The 19,485-nt window shown below is 41.7% G+C and overlaps 2 protein-coding genes across 4 annotated transcripts in view; both read right to left on the reverse strand.

The window, feature by feature from the left end:
- The window catches only part of ppil6 (peptidylprolyl isomerase (cyclophilin)-like 6), a 44,935-nt gene extending 37,516 nt beyond the window's left edge, over positions 1–7,419 (reverse strand). The window contains exon 1 of the mRNA XM_067985018.1: positions 7,341–7,419. Coding sequence (XP_067841119.1) covers positions 7,341–7,418 — 78 coding nt within the window. The 5' untranslated portion in view covers position 7,419. The remainder of the gene's footprint in view (positions 1–7,340) is intronic.
- Positions 7,420–14,211: 6,792 nt separating this feature from the next.
- zbtb24 (zinc finger and BTB domain containing 24) overlaps positions 14,212–19,485 on the reverse strand; it is a 100,397-nt gene continuing 95,123 nt past the window's right edge. For all 3 annotated transcript variants that reach the window (XM_067983892.1, XM_067983893.1, XM_067983891.1), the window contains 2 exons: positions 18,550–18,631; positions 14,212–16,361 (listed from right to left, as the gene is read on the reverse strand). In XM_067983892.1, coding sequence (XP_067839993.1) covers positions 15,512–16,361; positions 18,550–18,631 — 932 coding nt within the window. In that variant the 3' untranslated portion in view covers positions 14,212–15,511. The remainder of the gene's footprint in view (positions 16,362–18,549; positions 18,632–19,485) is intronic.

Below are 19,485 nucleotides of genomic sequence, written 5' to 3' on the forward strand. Positions count from 1 at the left end.
GACACATGACAGATGAAATGTAATGCAGAGAAGTGTGTAGTAATGCATTTTGGAAGGAAAAATGAGGAGAGGCAAAATAAATTAAATGATACAATTTTAAAGGGGGTGCAGGAACAGAGAGATCTGAATGTGTATGTACACAAGCCTTTGAAGGTGGCAGGACAAGTTGAGAAGGCTGTTAAAAAAGCATACAGGATCCTTGGCTTTATAAATAGTGGCATAGAGTACAAAAGCAAGGAAGTTATGCTAAACCCTAATAAAACACTGGTTAGGCCTCAGCTGGAGTATTGTGTTCAATTCCAGGAACCACACTTTAGGAAGGATGTCAAAATGTGAGGTTATGCACTTTGGCAGGAAAAATCAGAGAGCAAGTTATTATCTTAATGGCGAGAAACTGGAAAGTACTGCAGTACAAAGGGATCTGGGGGTCCTAGTGCAAGAAAATCAAAAAGTTAGTATGCAGGTGCAGCAGGTGATCAAGGCCAACGGAATGTTGGCTTTTATTGCTGGGGGGATAGAATATAAAAACAGGGAGGTATTGCTGCAGTTATATAAGGTATTGGTGAGACCGCACCTGGAATACCGCATACAGTTTTGGTGTCCATACTTAAGAAAAGACATACTTGCTCTCGAGGCAGTACAAAGAAGGTTCACTCGATTAATCCCGGGGATGAGGGGGCGGACATATGAGGAGAGGTTGAGTAGATTGGGACTCTACTCATTGGAGTTCAGAAGAATGAGAGGCGATCTTATTGAAACATATAAGATTGTGAAGGGGCTTGATCAGGTGGATGCGGTAAGGATGTTCCCAAGGATGGGTGAAACTAGAACTAGGGGGCATAATCTTAGAATAAGGGGCTGCTCTTTCAAAACTGAGATGAGGAGAAACTTCTTCACTCAGAGGGTAGTAGGTCTGTGGAATTTGCTGCCCCAGGAAGCTGTGGAAGCTACATCATTAAATAAATTTAAAACAGAAATAGACAGTTTCCTAGAAGTAAAGGGAATTAGGGGTTACGGGGAGCGGGCAGGAAATTGGACATGAATTTAAATTTGAGGTTAGGATCAGATCAGCCATGATCTTATTGAATGGCGGAGCAGGCTCAAGGGGCCGATTAGCCCACTCCTGCTCCTATTTCTTATGTTCTTATGTTCTTAAAACCTTGGACAGGGTGCACAGGAGATTTACCAGAATGGTACCAGTGATGAAGGACTTCAGTTATGTGGAGACTAGAGAAGCTGGAAGGTTAAAGGGAGATTTAATAGAGGTGTTCAAAATTATGAGGTGTTTTGATAGATTAGATAGAAACTGTTTCCACTGGCAGGAGGGTCAGAAACCAGAGGTCACAGATCTAAGATAATTGACAAAAAATCCAGGGGGGAAATTAGGAGAATTTTTTTTTTCATGCATCGAGTTGTTGTGATCTTTACTGCACTACTTGAAAGGGTGGTGGAAGCAAATTCATTAGTAACTTTCAAAAGGGAATTGGATAAATACTTGTAAAGGAGAAATTTGCAGGGTTATGGGAAAAGAGCAGGGGAGTGGGAGTGATTGGATAGCTCTTCCAAAGAGCCAGCACAGACACTATCGGCCAAATGGCCTCCTTCTGTGCTGTATGATTCTACCAGTTAATCTGCTTAGGTAGTATAGGTTGAGCAATGTGATGACCAGGATACTGGGACAACTTCTTCAAATAGTGCTGATGGGTTGGAATTTGAACCAGCTGAATGTTGCAGTCAAGCGACACAGCATGACAACTTAGTTTCAGTTGAGACAAAAAGTGATTAAGCATGTGCAGACAAGGTTAAAATTTGCAGAACAATCGGGTTACGAAGTAGCAACTGTCACGTGGGTGTATGCAGGGTATATTTGAATAACCTTTGAGCCATGTCCAATCACAAGTCACTGACTCAGATCGGCCAAAAGCCACGATACAGCAAAAATGGACCCTACTATCCAGATAACTGGATAAAAGACAGAACTAAAAGAAGGGGTTTAGCTAACGATGTAAAGTTATAATTAGGTTGTTTTTGAATGTTGCCACGGAGCCGGATTGGCTAAGGAATAAGTAATGTAGTAGCTCCAGTCTTGTACTGTGTATAAGCTTGTGAATTTTGTTGATCGGGGAGAAGGTGCTCGCACAGACCGTGGGGTCAGAGACCCTTCTCCCAGAGCTCTGTTTTAATGAACTGCACCTTTTACTTTACCACAGATTAGATGTGAATTTATTTTCACCTAACAAATTGGCGTAGTCGGCAGGATACTTCGGAGCTGGAAGACCGCCTGCACCAGTGAGCGGGGCGAGTAGTCAGATTTTTGACCGTCCAGAAATTGGATCACTCGGAAGGGCGGTGTGACAGCGACGCAGTATCCAAAGAATCTGATATCCGTGACGGGTAAGAGATGCAGTTTAAATAGTGGTTAAGTTGATTGAAACCTGATGTGTTATTTCGGAATGTATGTGTCTCGAGGACCCATGCTGAGCCGGAATTAAGAAGGTGACTGGGCCCCACGTAAAGGCCAGAGTCAGTTGGGAATCCGAGACAGACTAAAAGTCTCCCTGCTGTGTTGCGTTGCGGGATCTGTTGTATGGCATTACGTGACGTAGTGTATTAACGGCTGCAAGTGAAATAATCACCTCTGACAGCGATAGTTACAAGTCAGGACCGTCATCACTGGTGGTGGACGATAAGTAGACCTCGGAGAACGAGTTATTAGGGGGGACCGGAATGCGGTACACTAATAACATTTAATACATTATGGCGGAAGGCGGAGGCCCAGACTGGGGTCCGCCAGGATCAATGAGTCGGCTCTATGGTGACGACCAAGAGGGCTTGATTGATAAAATGATGAGAGATGGGTGGGATCCACTAGGATAACCAATAACACAACGGGAGTGGAGGGAAAAGCAGAAACAAAAGAAAACTAAGAAAGCAGGAGTAATTTTAATACATCAGTTAATAACGTTAACAAAAAGGGTTAAGACACAAACCAGTAAGATGGAAGAACAGGAAAAAGGAATAGCAGAATTAGAGACTTTAGTAGAAAGGATGGAATTGACAGGATAGGGAAGAGTCAATGACGGGAGGCGGCCCCCGTAAAAGGAGGCTCGGATAACCAAGTCTATGTAGCAGCATTATTAGGGGGCCAACTGTGTGAAATGTTAGTTGACACAGGAGCATCAGTATCCTTGACTGATTTGCCCCTTCCGACAACCAGGGTATATATATATATATATATATATAGTAGGATTAGGGGGTATAAAAATTAAGCTTATAAAAGTGAAGTACAAGTTTTAGAGGTAGCAGGAAAACTCCTCTCTGCCCAATTTTATGTGTGTCCAAATAACGAAGGAACCATATTAGGAATAGACGTGCTAAAAGAATTTAATATATTGGTGGACTCCGCGCAAAATAAAATGGTTTGGTCCAAAGGAAATGGGTCCAAGGTCAGTATAGATAAACCGTGCATCAATTTGGCTAGGGTAGGGAGTGCAGCATCTTTGAGCAGGGATTGGGAACTAGAACGAAAACCATACGGGACCATCCAGAAATTGTTAAAAGGGGGAAGTCCCGGTAATACCCCGGTAGAGTGGGGACTAGAACAGGAGCAGGCATATGGGAGTTTAAAACAAGTTACCCGACATGAGGAAACCATTCCACATTCATTGTGAGAATGAAGGGGGGTTCTACGCCGCCGTGATAACCCAACAACATGGGGACAGGTGACGGCCGGTAGCATATTACTCCACTAAACAGCCATCCGTAGCCGCTGGATTATCACGATGTGTAGTAGCACTGGACTGCGCAGCGTGGGCGGTAAAGGTTAGTGAGCCCACAGTAATGACTGGGGACATTATCCTCCATACCAGACACACGATAGTAGAAATGTTAAATAATAATAAGCTACGGTCAGTATCGAACATGCGGAGGGCACGTTGGGAAACGGTCCTAATACCTAAGGGCGAAGCAGTGGTAATTGTTAGGGATACGGGGGAGAATCCCACTGAAGGGATCCTGGGATCAGGGGAACCCCACGTATGTGCAGAAGTAGATGAGGAAGATCCTCTGGAAGACCCACTGCTTACCCTATATGTGGACAGCTCCAGAAAATATGTTGACGGGTCTCCCCGAACTGGGTGGGCAGTCGTAAATGAAAAATTAGAAACATTATTGTCCAGCAGATCGGACGGGGCATTATCAGCCCAAGTGGCAGAATTAGTAGCACTCACTGAGGCCCTGACCCTGGCAAAAGGAAAAACAGTAAATATTTACACAGATAGTAGATATGCGTTTGGAGTGGTACACGATTATATGATAGCTTGGGGAAGAAGGGGATAGGAGATCTCATCAGGCATCAACAGCGAATAGGGGCCCTCTTGGAAGCTGCAAAAGCACCAAAGCAGGCAGCAGTAGTAAAAATTAAAGCCCATCAGAAGGTAGAAACCTGCCAACAGGAGGGCAATCGGGCCGCGGATTTGGCAGCGCAGCAGGCATTAGAACAGGAACTACAGGTAGCAAGTACACAGGTAGACCAGATAGACATCGGAAGGTTGCACTGGGATACCGCGCCGGGAGAAAAGCAGGAATGGTATCGGGTAGGAGGTAGAGTGGATGATCAGGGGGGTTTGGTGAAAGAACGGGAAGGTAATAGCCCCCGCTTGTATTCGACAAATGCTCTTGGAGATACTTGCGCATGTATAGATATAAAGGGGATGGGGCGGTGGAAACACTGGACCCAACTGAAGGTCTACAAGGACTAAAATGCATATTTGTATATTTAACAGGTGATACCTGCAATCAATCTCAATAACCCTTTGGAAAGTTGTTAATACGTCTTTAAAATGTATTTGACTATAGTATTGTTTTGTGGAATATTGACCGGAGTGACATGCCAGCCGGCATGGGAAAAGCAAGAGTTACATGTTAATACTTTTTTGTATATGAGTTATGTGTATGTAAGGGACAAGGGAGAAAGTGCATGTTGTGTATGTAGCCATATCCCAATCCACTCCAACGGGGGAATCCCCCTTAGACCAATACCATTGAACGTAATTCAAATGGCTGAATGGTTAGTCAGTAGAAACAATACGAGCAGTAGTACTAATGGTAATGACACCCAGAGCAGAAAACGGGAGGAACAAAGAGTACAGTTCAGGAGTGCAGGATATCCCTTAAACATGTTTGAAGGATGGTACAAACCCGTGTATAACATAAGCGAAAAGCCACCGTACCTTATCCTCACAAACACAACTGGGGTAGGAAGACCCGTTGGGGCGATATGTTGGATAAGGAATGTAAGCAGAGGGGAAGAGAGGAATCTGGAAGCAGGAAACAGTAGATGTAAACATAATTGGACAATACTCAAACAAGGTTCACCCTTAGAAGTTTGGTGGTTTAACACAACTGGTTTAACAAACCTCACTAGTGGGGGGAAATGGAACGGAATCACAGGGAGTAACGGCGAGTCCGGCTTTTCCCCATTCGCCACAAATATTTTATTTGTGGACATAAGGCATACCCCTGGCTTCCACGAAATTGGACTGGGTCCTGCTATTTGGGATATGTGGTGCCATACATCCATCACTTGCCCTCCCTAGCAGATCACCATTATCGATCCAAAAGGGCAATTACAGGAACAGAGTGGTTCTTTGCTATTTTATTCCCCGGGTATGGGACGGCTAGGGCAATAAAGGAAATTCGACTCATAGCATCGGTATTAGAGAAAGTAGCTAATGACACAGTTGAAACCCTGTCTGAAATAAGTGCAGAAATGGTGGCTATGAGAACAATTGCTCTCCAGAATAGGATAGCCCTTGAGTATCTCCTAGCTAAAGAAGGTGGCACGTGCGCAATGATAGGCGCTGAGTGCTGCACCTACATACCGGATAGCTCAGAGAATATAACCAATTTAGCCGAACATATACAAAAGGAGGTAAAGAAATTACACCAAACCTCAGGGGTAGGTTGGTTGGACTGGCTCTTTGGAGGATCATGGGGATCGTATTTGATGCCTGGATTTATAATTGTTGTTGTAGTGATGACAATATGTTGTGTTATGATAACAATTTTGAAAATATGTTGTAAATTGGCACTCGCTGGCATTCCAGTAGCATCTGGAGTAGCGATAAAACCCTTGCTATCAACGACAGACGAACTACAAGCAATGGGAGAAGACGACGAGGACGACGAGTCTCACATGTAAAGAGTCACATGATGATCAACGAAGGACGAGCTCAGGACAATTAAGCCCAACCCTCAACACAGGGTGACTACCCGGTGGGGGGCCAGAAACGGCATTGGAAGTTGATCCCGGAGCAAAATCTAAATTTGTACCGGGACCAATAGGAGGAACTGATGGGTTGGAATTTGAACCAGCTGAATATTGCAGTCAAGCCACACAGCATGACAACCTAATTTCAGTTGAGATAAAAAGTGATTAAGCATGTGGAGACAAGGTTAAAATTTGCAGAACAATCGGGTTACAAAGTAGCAACTGTCACGTGGGTGTATGCAGGGTATATTTGATTAACCTTTGAGCCATGTCCAATCATGAGTCACTGACTCAGATCGGCCAAAAGCCACGATATAGCAAAAATGGACCCTACTGTCCAGATAACTGGATAAAAGACAGAACTAAAAGAAGGGGTTTAGCTAACGATGTAAAGTTATAATTAGGTTGTTTTTGAATGTTGCCACGGAGCCGGATTGGCTAAGGAATAAGTAATGTAGTAACTGCTATCGGTGTGCTCCAGTCTTGTACTGTATATAAGCTTGTGAATTTTGTTGATCGGGGAGAAGGTGCTCGCACAGAGACCCTTCTTCCAGAGCTCTGTTTTAATAAACTGCTCCTTTTACTTTATCACAGATTAGATGTGAATTTATTTTCACCCAACAGTGCCATGGGATCTTTTACATCCACCTAAACAGGCCTTTGGTTTAACATTGCATTCGAAAGACGGCACCTTTGACTATAGCGTTCCCTCAGTACTGCACTGAAGTGCCAACATAGATTATGTCCTCAAGTCCTAGGGGGGGCTAGAACCCACGACAAGGACTTAAATGCAAGAGTGTCACCAGAGTTGAGCAGATGGTGTGCTAATAATTTGCATTGTTCTAACTGCATTGTTATATTAATAATTTTGGAAAGTAAATCGCATGAGACATGTATGCTGAAATTTTTATGGATTAAAATGTTATTCTTATCTAAAGTAAAACCAGAGAAGATTCTGCAACTGGTTGCACTCTGCTGTCAGGAAGCTCTTATTAATTCATTTATTACAACTCCTTTAAAACAATCCAACCTTTAAATAACAGAAAGGAAGCAAAAACATTTTAGTCACCTCTGCTGCACATTTTGCCTGGCAAAATGTTGGATTCGTAAGGCAGCCGACTACTTCAAGCTGTAAACACGGAGCCATGCTGACAGGCAAAATTGTAAACAGACATGCAGTTTCCATGGAGAAGGTCAAAGTTCTGTACAGAGAACCCTCCCAGCCATAGGAATAAGGCAAGTTAGTCAAACTGAATACAGGAGAGCTAATGTTTCAGGAAGACAAAGCTTTTGTTGCAGGGACGAGTCAACACACAAACATTCAACAATTTAAGACTAGAATATAGACCATTAAAAAGAAACAAGTCAAGGCACAGGGCTTCTGGGCATTCATGAATAATACAACATGATGTCATTTGATGATCATATTCTGGGTTTTTCCTCCTTCTCTATATAAAGAGGACAGGAAGGATCTTACAAATTTTGCAACTCTACTAAAAATGTATGCTGAAAGAAAATCTAAAGACAAAAAGTTTCTTTTAAAACAGAAATGAAAAAATAAACCTTTGTGGCAGCCTCAATTTAATAAATTATTTATCAATATTCATCCATTACAATTTAAAAGAATTTATTATTTATATCTAATGTATATATATATAGTATTTTTTTTTAATAAGCCCAGGCAAGTCAGCTCAACAACAATCATCGTATTCACAAAGCGAAATAAACAGAGGATATCTGAGGTGATAGGAGGGGAGCCACAAATGGCTGGTTTGGTGAGGAGAAAATTGGGTAGTTTCCACTCCAGGTGGTGCCTGCTGAAAACACATATGCGCGAATGTTGGAGAGAGACCTATAATTCCCTCCACAGCCAAATAGCCTGCCAGAATTGTCACCAAGGTTCACAAATGAATAATGAAACTTAGAATTGTAGAATTTTCCAGCGGAGGAGCCTGTTCAACCCATGGAGCCTGTATCATCTCTCAGCTATCTTCCTCATCACATTTCTCTGCCCTTTCCCCATGTCCTTCTCATTTTGTCTAATATTTATTCACTTCCCTTTTAAAGTCTAATATAGATTCTGCTTCCACTACTGTTTCTGATTGGGCATTCCAAGTCCAAACAGCACCGACTAAAATCATTTCTTCTACCTCATTTCAGCGAGGTCCCAGAAGACAACTGGCCTGATGGAATTCACAAGATCACAAGATACTTATGGATGAGGAAGGCCATTTGGTTCATCTTAATTCATCCATCCAGAAAGATCCTACGTCTCCCTGTTGCTGCATCTAATCGCTTCTTAAATAATTCTAGGGATTTAACTTCCAATACTCCAATGAATCCATGTCCACCATCCTACTCTCTCGGTTCAATTTGAAGTATTTTTCTGGATTTACCTTTTCTAAACCATTTATTATCATAAACCTGTATACGGTGACCTCTCAGACACCACCTTTCCAGGCTGAAAACCTCAAGTTTCTTCAGTCTTTCCTCATAATTCAGACTTCTGATACTAGGGAATCAGTCTTGTGGCTATTCCTTGCATTGACTCCAGCATTAGAAAGTCTTGTTTCTCAGCTACTAGAACTGGATACTGCTCAAGATACGGAGCCAGAGCACTGTACACTAAATGTCCTCTACTGAAGTTTTGCCAACAGACATCAATAATAGAATCCAAGTCAGAAGAAGTCGTAATTTACTGTACAACATCCCCCTCCAATACGTTTGCTTTAATTCTCCCCTCAGTTCAATTAGACTTTTTGAAATTGTACATCCGACTCCTAGGCTCAATTTTCAAACGGAGCTGGGGTCAATTTGAGGTCAGAAAACCCATTAGTATGGGTTCCCCAGATGTCCTTACGATTTTGACGTGAGGACGTCTTTTTTTTTGTCTGTTTCCCGTCTGATTGACAGGCTGGTCTCAGTCGGACGGGGGACCAGCCAGGGAGAGGACGTTGGGGGTCCGTGATCATTGAGGGGGAGGGTCGGGGGTTCGGTGGTTGGTGCAGGTAGGCTTGTAGGGCCTGGGGGAAGCATTCCTGTGCCTTTCTAGGCACTTAGCTGCAATCTCGGGCCTTCTCGCCTCCTTTTTTTTATTCATTCATGGGATGTGTGCCCATCCCTAATTGCCCTTGAGAAGGTGGTGATGAGCCGCTTTCCTGAACCTCTGCAGTCCGTGTGGTGAAGGTTCTCCCACAGTGCTGTTAGGTAGGGAGTTCCAGGATTTTGACCCAGCGACGATGAAGGAATGGCGATATATTTCCAAGTCAGGATGGTGTGTGACTTGGAGGGGAACGTGCAGGTTTTGTTTCCATGTGGCCTGCTGCCCTTGTCCATCTAGGTGGTAGAGGTCGCAGGTTTGGGAGGTGCTGTCGAAGAAGCCTTGGCAAGTTGCTGCAGTGCATCCTGTGGATGGTACACACTGCAGCTACCATGCTCCAATGGTGAAGGGAGTGAATGTTTAGGGTGGTGGATGGCGTGCCAATCAAGCGGGCTGCTTTGTCCTGGATGGTGTCAAGCTTCTTGAGTGTTGTTGGAGCTGCACTCATCCAGGCAAGTGGAGAGTATTCCATCACACTCCTGACTTGTGCCTTGTAGATAGTGGAAAGGCTTTGGGGAGTCAGAACGTGAGTCACTCGCCGCAGAATACCCAGCCTCGGACCTGCTCTTGTAACCACAGTATTTATGTTGCTGGTCCAGTTAAGTTTCTGGTCAATGGTGACCCCCAGGATGTTGATGGTGGGGGATTCGGCGATGGTAATGCCGTTGAATGTCAAGGGGAAGTGGTCAAACTCTCTCTTGTTGGAGATGGTCATTGCCTGGCACCAGTCTGTCGCGAATGTTACTTGCCACTTATCAGCCCAAGCCTGGATGTTGCCCAGGTCTTGCTGCATGTGGGCAAGGGCTGCTTCATTATCTGAGGGGTTGCAAATGGAACTGAACACTGTTCATGAGGCGTAAAACAGAAGGCCCAGGAACCCTGGCCCCCCAGGCTTGAAATGGGCATTAGTTAAAAATGGAGGCCTGAAACCTCCTTGAAACGTTTTAAGGCCCGACCCGCCTCCCGCTCACCCCTTGTCCCGTCCCCCGTGAAAACTGGAAATGGACGGGTTGGAGGTAGGTCTGAAATGGTGGCAATTTTCAATGCCTCCCCCCGCCCCCAACCCACCAGTTTTTTACTTTTAAAATCGAGCCCATAGTCTTTGTTCTATCTGAATCCTACATCATGTTAAATTTGACCATTCCTTGGTCGCTGTGTTATGACTGTGGTGCTATGACTTCCATTGCTTGTATGCTGTTTGGGTCATTTATGAGAATCAGATCAAGATGAGCACAGGCTTTCGTGGCTATTTTACATACTGACTCATGAAGAAGAAGAATACTTGCATTTATATAGCGCCTTTCATGACCTCAGGACATCCCAAAGCGTTTTACAATCAATGAAGTACTTTTTGAAGTGTTGTCACTGTTGCATTTGTGCACAGCAAGCTCCCACAAACAGCAATGTGATATTGATCAGATAATCTGTTTCAGTGGTGCTAGTTGAGGGATAAATGTTGGCCAGGACACTAGGAATAACTCCTCTGCTCTTCTTCGAAATAATGCCATGGGATCTTTTACGTTCACCTGAGAGGGCAGACAGGACCTCAGTTTAACGTCTCATCCGAAAGAGGGCACCTCTGACAGTGCAGCACTCCTTCAGTACTGTATTGGAATATCAGCCTGGATTTTGTGTTCAAGTCTCTGGAGTGCGACTTGAACCCACAAACTTCTGACTCAGAGGAGAATGTGCTACCAAGTGAGCTAAGGTTGATACCATAAAGCAGTTATATACATTACATTTACCAATTCTGACTCCATGCCATTTGGGTTTTCCTAATTTATATTTGTTTGATTGAAGTTTCTCAACCTGTTTTGCATATCCTTCTTACATCTTTATTGAGCAAACTGTCCTCTTTCTTGTGTTGTCCTGGTGGTCTGTAGCATACCCTAGTGATAGCTTGGATTTTTTTCACATTTGAAATGTCTAACCAGAGTAGTTCATTATGTAGCTATAACTCCCTCCCACAGGATCAACTCCGGTAACCTCCCAGTTGTTTCTAACATACACGACTACATCCTCTCCTTTTTCCGTCCACTTTGTACTCCTAACTGTTATATTAATTACCACCCTCTGGGTTTAGCCAGGTTTCTGATAGTCCCACCACATCATAGTTTCCTACTGCCACAACAGCTTCCAGTTCCAGCATCTTATTTATATAAAAGCTTCTAGCATTCATGTATTAGCATTGTAAATTTACCTCCTTTCATGTCGCTCAGTGGATACTTTTTCCTGGTATCCAGTTAATACTCACTGCTCTTCACCTGAGGACTGAACCTCCATGTTGTTCCCAAAGCTTGGCAGAATGGGGATCTCTCTTTTCACTAAGTATTTCACTGTTTTTCACTCACCCTTGCTGTTATCCTGGCCCAATATGGATAGCTCACGATGGAGATTGTTAACCATCTCTACACTTAGTGATTGAACTGCACTCTAGTAAAGAGTCTACACCAATTGTACGGAAGGGTAGGACAAAATATATATATATCCATTAAGAAATATTGTTCGCAATGACCAAGAAAACTTGTACTTTAAATTTTAACTTTGCTTATAAGATCTTTATTCTCAATAAATGAAGAAACTTTACCTCAACTATTATATTCAATATATATATTTATATCTCCACACATAAATTGTCATAAAATAATGCCTTTTCACCTCTCAGGCTTAGCTTCAAATTTACTCTGCACTGATGGGGCGAAAAACCATTTATTTTTAAATCCCTTGCAGTCATGGTCCTGCAATTTCAAAAAAAATCTGCACCAGTTATGAGGAAAGACTGAAGAAACTTGGGCATTTCAGCTTGGGCAGAAAGCATCTGAGAGATGTTCTTTAAAGTATATGATAGTTAAAGGAATGGAAAAGATAAAACCAGAAGATTATTTTAAGTTAAATAGTGAGAGGACAAAAGGACACAGATTCAAGCCAGTAAAACATAAACTTAGGACCGATGACAGGAAATTCACCTTTACAGAGAGTGATCAACATATGGAATAGACGTCCAGAAAATGCACTGGAGGCAAAAAATCCTGGAATCTTTTAAGAAATAACTGGCTCCTGAAATGTGAGATTTTTGGATCGTTCTGAGTGGATGAATTAAAAAATAGGCCAAATGGCCTTCCTCGTTCGTAATCATTTTGTCATCACAGCAAAAGGCATGGAATTGAGGGGGAAGTGATGGAAAGGCAAAGTTGGGTATGTCAGTATACAATGGAAGCCAATGCTTATGGATAATATTGCTGTCAAGCTGCATATAGAGGAAGAATAGGAGGGAGTCGAGGATGGAACCTTGGGGCATACTGAAAGTTACCTAAGAAGCAAGAGAGAAGTCTTTGCAGGATGTGTGTTTGCCGAGACAGGTAGTAATGGAACAATGTGAGGGTGGTACTACAGATGAGAGGCTGAGGACTAAGGCACACTGATGGGACAGTCTGAGGGAAGTTCTAAATTTAGATCCAACCCAATGCTTTATTAGATCAAACAGCATGATAATGCTGCTCTGTGAAAGGGATAAGTGTCCCATTCCATAGCAGTGCTGTCCTTTACCTTGATGAGCACAAACATAAAACTCACATAGGATACATTAGTTAAAAGAATCGATTATAAAAATTAAGTTTATGCACAAAAACAAAATATCTCAACCAGCATCCAAGCCCTACTTGAACTGTATTGTTTTGCTGCAGTAAAATTGTAGTGATTTTCACCACTGTATAACACTCAAAAGTGTTTATTCATACAATTATGTTAAAGATTTTCTGGCAGATGCTTACAGTTGTTAAATTTGCCAACTTCTCAGTGAACTTATCACAACTCAAGACAGCATTAAAAAGAATTATTCTGTGGGGCAGCACACTGCAGCATGGTAGAGATTGGACATAAAACTGATCCCGGAGTTTCTCCTTCTAAGGGGCTGAGATCTGAAGGAAACTTAGAGGACGACAAAGGTTCTTATTCAAGTCACATATCCACCTACTCAACCCCTCAGTCAGAGGTAATATCCGATCCAAAGAGAATTTGGGTAATTAAGAAAAAAATGTTTTTCATAACCCAAAAGAATATAATTATTAAAACACCCAAAATACATATATTTAACTGTTATTATCTAACACACATTACTCAGCATAATAAAGATTTTACTAACATTTTAAATGAATATATGGGTTTAATTATATAGAATCCATATTTTTTTAGGGGACAAATACCACCCAAGCAATCGCTGTTAGTCATGCAATTTTGATCTAGATTTGATTGTACAATATACACAATTTTATAATATTGACAAAGGTGAATAATTTAAAACATTTATACAAATATTAACAAAAATGAATAAAGTTAGCTTAAACAGCTATTGTTTTGGCTCACCTTTGTTCTTCTGTCCTCCTCAGGCCCAGCTCCATCTGGAACGGTGTATGGATGACTTGTTTCCTGGTCTCAGTCGGTGCTGGTCTGTAAATGGCTGGGACAATATGCTCAGGGGCATAACAGGTGGAGGGGAAAAGGGAGGAGAGAAAAGAAGGGAGCTCACCGTTCAAATAGCCCTCCTTATTTTGTGAGGAAGTACATGACAGCGGACAAAAGAACGGAATCTCACCATCTGGGAATATGGCAGGTGCAAATTTACATCCTGCCACACCAGATGCAGCAGCTTAGAATGACAGCATTGAGGCAATGGAAGTGTACTCTCTTAAAAGCTCTCATCCATTTTTTAAAATAAAAGCTATAACTATTTGCCTTATGTTGTTTACACAAAACCGTTGATTTGTAGACTGGTCTGCCATCAATAGAAGCAAAGGCTTTAGGAACTTCAAAAAAAAATCTTGAATGTCATTTAAAATTGTCTTTTGCTCTTTTATTATTGCTGAAACATTTGTGCAAAGTGATGAAGTCCTGGTCAGTAACTGTACATACTGGGAGCAGAAATTATGATTCTTCTGATAGCTACATCTGTCAAAACAAGGTGTGCAATTAACAACACTATATAATTCTTACATACATAAAATATTCTGCAACCTTTGTGTTAATATAAAATATATATTTTACATTCTTGGGATGTGGCAATCAGAACTATTAACCGCCCACATGTTAGTACTAACAAACTGATGCCTCACGCATTCTTAGGCTAAAAAGCATAATTGTTTACAATGAATAAAGAAAAATGTGAATTTATTTGTAAAATCTGATCTCTTTTTTAAAAAAAAATAATAAAAGCACACATTTATGTAACTTTAATTACCTCAACTACTACATTATAAACCGAAGTTTAAAAATAGAGGGGATAGGTGGGGGTAAGAAAGATGTAATTTGTGAAGTACTGTTACACAAAATATATCTTGACGTTATAGAGCAATAGATTTTCTACTATGCTATTCCTGTGCTGGGGATGGAGTTTTATTTTTTTTAAATGTTCAGCTTCTAAAACAGAATTTAGGCACATAATTATATAACAAGCACTTAAACTATAAGCATAAATGAAAATTCTAATATTTAAGAAACTGCAGTACCATATTTGACATTTTTAATTCAAAAAATAAATAAAAATACTACAAAGGAGAGCAGCAATTAGGATGCGGACAGCAAAGAATGAATTTTGTTGTAAAGGTTTCAAGTATCACTGGTTAAGAAAAGGCACATCAGAATACTCAGATACATTTAAATTGAGCCTCTTTAGAACTATTTTGGTGTTTGAGCATCTTTTGTGTTGATCTGACAATGATTTATTGAAAGAGTGTTTTTCATCAAAAGGACTTGCTAAAAATCATTAAATGTGGGTCCTAATGATGTTCAACCACAGTTCAAGTGTACGCAAATCATTTTTCTCCTCCCCCCCCAATTTTTTTTGGGTGGGGGGAGGTAGAGGGGAAAGAAAATCTGGCATAAATCATTGCAGGACTCAACAAAATCTCTGCAGAGAATGGGATAGATTCAAATATGTAAAAGCAAAGGAGGAGAAAATAATCTGGAATAAATAAACCTTCATATGCATTCTTAAAATAGACAAATAATGATGCTACTTTAAACATAATCTCTGGGGACTGTAAGCACCTGAGCAATCTCGGATTAGGGGATGTGTGTCCTTTTTTACACAGTCATTACAAGGTATTCCATTTTCAGTAAACAGTTCCAACTAGTTATTGATTTGCCTAGTTCTGTGTGACTAAATTGGTGGTGTAGAGGTAAGAAACACTGTCCGCTTGCAATTGAAATGTCTGATCTGTGATCTGCTCTCCCGGCATTTGCTGCGAGGCTCGGTTCACAGAGATTGTTTGAGGTGGTGGTTCAGGAACATGTGCGGATCGGCTCCGTTGAAGGTGCCGCGCTACTTCTTGGTTCAAATGAACTGGCTGAATGCCCTCCTGCCCAAGACTAATAGGCTGCGATCTCCCCTGCGCTATCTGTAGTTGCTGAGCTTGATCCTGGAGGTGCGCCATTGCTTCCTTTGTCAATGTGATCACATGCATCTGTTCTGGCTGTCCTGTCCCTTCCTGGTTTTCCACCATGCCAATAGCCTGGATGTGGTCTGTTTGCCCAGGCTGAGCTACCAGAGTCAAATTCCGCACATGCTCTCCTTGTTGAGTCAACACAGCCAAATTTGAGGCCTGGTCCTCAGGGAGACTCTGCGACCCCTCTGCTGAAATAATGCTGATGCTCTGCCCGTGGTTGGGCATGAAATTAATGTTATGCACATCATTGGTCACCACCAACTGTATCTGTTGTTCACCTGCAGTAGGAAGCTGGTACTGCTGCAGCTGCAAGATGGTCTTCACCTCCTCCGTACCCCCATCACCTGGAACATTCATTATCCCTTGGGCCTTCCTCTCCTTGCTGTGAATCTTCATATGGGACCTAAGGTTGTCAGCCCGAGTGAATCTCTGATTGCAAGTTGGACACACAAAGGGCTTGTTTCCAGTGTGCATGGCGTCATGACGTCTTTTTGCGCTAGGATCAGCAAAGGATTTTCCACAGATACCGCAGGAAAAGGGTTTTTCTCCCCTAGAATATAATATTGTACGTTAATTTCCACCATTAAAAATTTGAAAAGTAACATTATTTCTCAATCAAAAGGTACGCCAGTGCATCTAAACACAAGTTTCCGATACAGAAAACATGAAAAAAAATCAGTATTGCACAATATGTAATTTTTATTCCAAGTGAGAAACAAATCACCTGGCAATGTATTTTTCAGTCAATTTAGCTTACTCAACTGGCATTACTTCAAATATGGTTACTGCAGTCGCTGCAGCCTCAATTAGTCCAGGAGCTAAAAGTGATCGTATCTGAATCGACATTGCTAACGGTAACCAAAATATCTACATAGATATTTATCTGTAAGTGACACTTGAAGAAATGTGAACTGCTGAAATTTGCAACTATATGAAGGAGCGAGATTAGAAAACATTTCTACACACAAAGGGTTGCAGAAGTTTGGAACTCTCTTCCGCAAACGGCAATTGATACTAGCTCAATTGCTAAATTTAAATCTGAGATAGATAGCTTTTTGGCAACCAAAGGCAGGTATATGGAGTTAGATCACAGATCAGCCATGATCTTATCAAATGACGGAGCAGGCACGAGGGGCTGAATGGCCTACTCCTGTTCCTATGTTCCTAAGTGCTGGGAAGTTCTCCTGGTATCTTGTCCAATTTTTGTCTGTCCAGGTAGGGAGTGGAGACAAAGGGTACGTACTCTGATTGGCGGGATTTGACAAGTGGTGTTCCTCAGGGATCTGTTCTGCGGCCTCATCTCTTTTTAAAAATTATTTATTAATAACTTAGATGAATGAATAGAGAGTTATATAACCAAGAATGCAGATGTCACTAAGTTAGGAAGAACAGCAAGTGGTGCAGATGGGAGCAGGAAGTTGCAAAGGGACATCGATAGTTGCAAAGGGACATCAATAGATTAAGTGAATGGGCAAAACTGTAGCAAAGGGAGTTCAATGTGGGCAAGTGTGAGGTAAGAACATAAGAAATAGGAGTAGGAGTAGGCCATACGGCCCCTCGAGCCTGCTCTGCCATTCAGTAAGATCATGGCTAATCTTTGACCTCAACTCCACTTATCCGATCCCCATATCACTTGATTCCCCTAGAGTCCAAAAATCTATCTATCTCAGCCTTGAGATCATCCAAGAAAGACAAATCGGAGTATTTTCTAAATATTGAGAAACTAGGAACTGTATAGGAGCAAAGAGGTTTGGGAGTCCAAGTACACAAATCATTAAAAGCCATGCACAGGTAGAAAAAGCAATCAAAATGGCATTGGACTGTTGGCCTTTATGGCAAGAGGGTTGAAATACAAAGGGGAGGAAGTTATGCTTCAGTTGTATAGAGCCTTGGTCAGACCCCATCTGGAGTACTGTGTTGGGCACCGCACCTCCATGGAAGGAGTGCAGTGAAGATTCACCTAAATTATACCGGGGCATAGAGGGTTAAATTAGGACAGGTGCGTAAACGTGGCTTGTATTCCCATGAATACAGAAGGTGTTTAAAATGTTAAAAGAATTTGATACGGTAGATACGGAGAAACTATTTCCTCAGTTGGGGAATCAAGAACAGGGAGACATAATCTTAAAGTTATGTATAATCATAATCAGGAGCAAAATCAGGAAGAACTTTTTCACATAAAAAGTAGTAGAAATCAGGAACTCTCTCTCCCAAAAGGCTGTGGATGTTAGAACAATTGGAGCTTTCAAGACCGAGATAGATTTTTGTTAGGGAAGGGTATCAAGAATTATAGAGCGAGGTGAGTTAATGGAGTTGATGTGCAGAACAGCCATGATCGAAATGAACGGTGGAGCAGGCTTGAGAGGTTGAATGGCTTACTCCTGTACCTTATCCCTCAACCAACATCATCAAAAACAAGTTAGGTGGTAAATGACCAAATGGATCTTGCTATGTGCCAATTGGCTGCCGCGTTTCCCTTCATTACAACAGTGACCACACTTCAAAAGGACTTCATGGCTGTAAAGCACTTTAGGATGTTCCGAGATCGTGAAAGGTACTATATAAATGCAAGTTCTTTCTTTTATATATAAAATTCCTCTTTCTTCACCAGATAGAGCTATAATCATATCTCCAGTTGTGATTAAATATAGTCAATGGGTTAGTTCATCAAAATTATGTTATTTTATATTCAAATCAATACAAGCATTGTTGACACTATAAGACACAACATTATATACCTGTGGATTCTTATGTGGGTCTGCAGGGTATTCTTTGCAGTAAAACATTTACCACAAATCTCACACGTAAATGGCTTCTCACCTGTAAAACCAAAGGTAAGTGATCATTTTTGCCATAGTCGGTTACCTTGACTATAATTTTTCTGATGGAGGCTGCACCTGAATATTAATCTTTGCTGTGCATTTCCAGCATGTTTCAGAGTTCCAGTTCTTGTCTTTTGGTCTCTCAAAATCATTTTTTGTGCTCATCAGAACAAGAGTGCCAGTAGCAGGGAGTGCGATTTTTCCACTAGTGTTAGCATCAAGCACTTGTAGTTTAGGTACAGTGTGGGATAAATGTTGAGTAAAGCTTCTTCTACCTAGTCATAATAAGGGGGCAAGAATTCTTCTATGACTACTTGTTTATCTTGCTGATATCTTTGGTGGTTTTGTTATTCCTTGCTTACCAAAATCCTAAATGCCTGATTTTGCTCACATTCTCTTCCTTCTCCTTCAAAATTGCTATTGTAACCCCCACCCTCAAAAAATCACCCCAACCACTCTTTCCCTTCCAACTATCAACCCATATCTAATCTCATTTTCTTTTCCAGGTTCTTGAACACATTCTCCCAAAAATATCTATCAATCTAGTTTACACCTTCCTCAGAGGACGAAAATTTCCCTAGTCAAAGTCACTAATGACATCTCCTGTGACTTCAACCATGGTGTGTCATTCCCCTTGTTATCCTTGACCTCTGTGCCAATGCTCGACACTTGAGCAATCCATCCTCCTCCGTTATATCTACCTTTTGTGATCCATCTCCAGGGAACCACTCTTGTTTTGTTCCACCTATTTGTCCCAACAAAGCCAGCACATCTCTAGCAATGGTGTGTGCTCCCATCTCTGCATGGGCACCTCCTGAGTACCCCAAGATTCCACCTTGGACCCCTCCTTTT

This window comes from Heptranchias perlo, chromosome 5, assembly GCF_035084215.1.
Source record: "Heptranchias perlo isolate sHepPer1 chromosome 5, sHepPer1.hap1, whole genome shotgun sequence".
NCBI classification, from domain to species: domain Eukaryota; kingdom Metazoa; phylum Chordata; class Chondrichthyes; order Hexanchiformes; family Hexanchidae; genus Heptranchias; species Heptranchias perlo.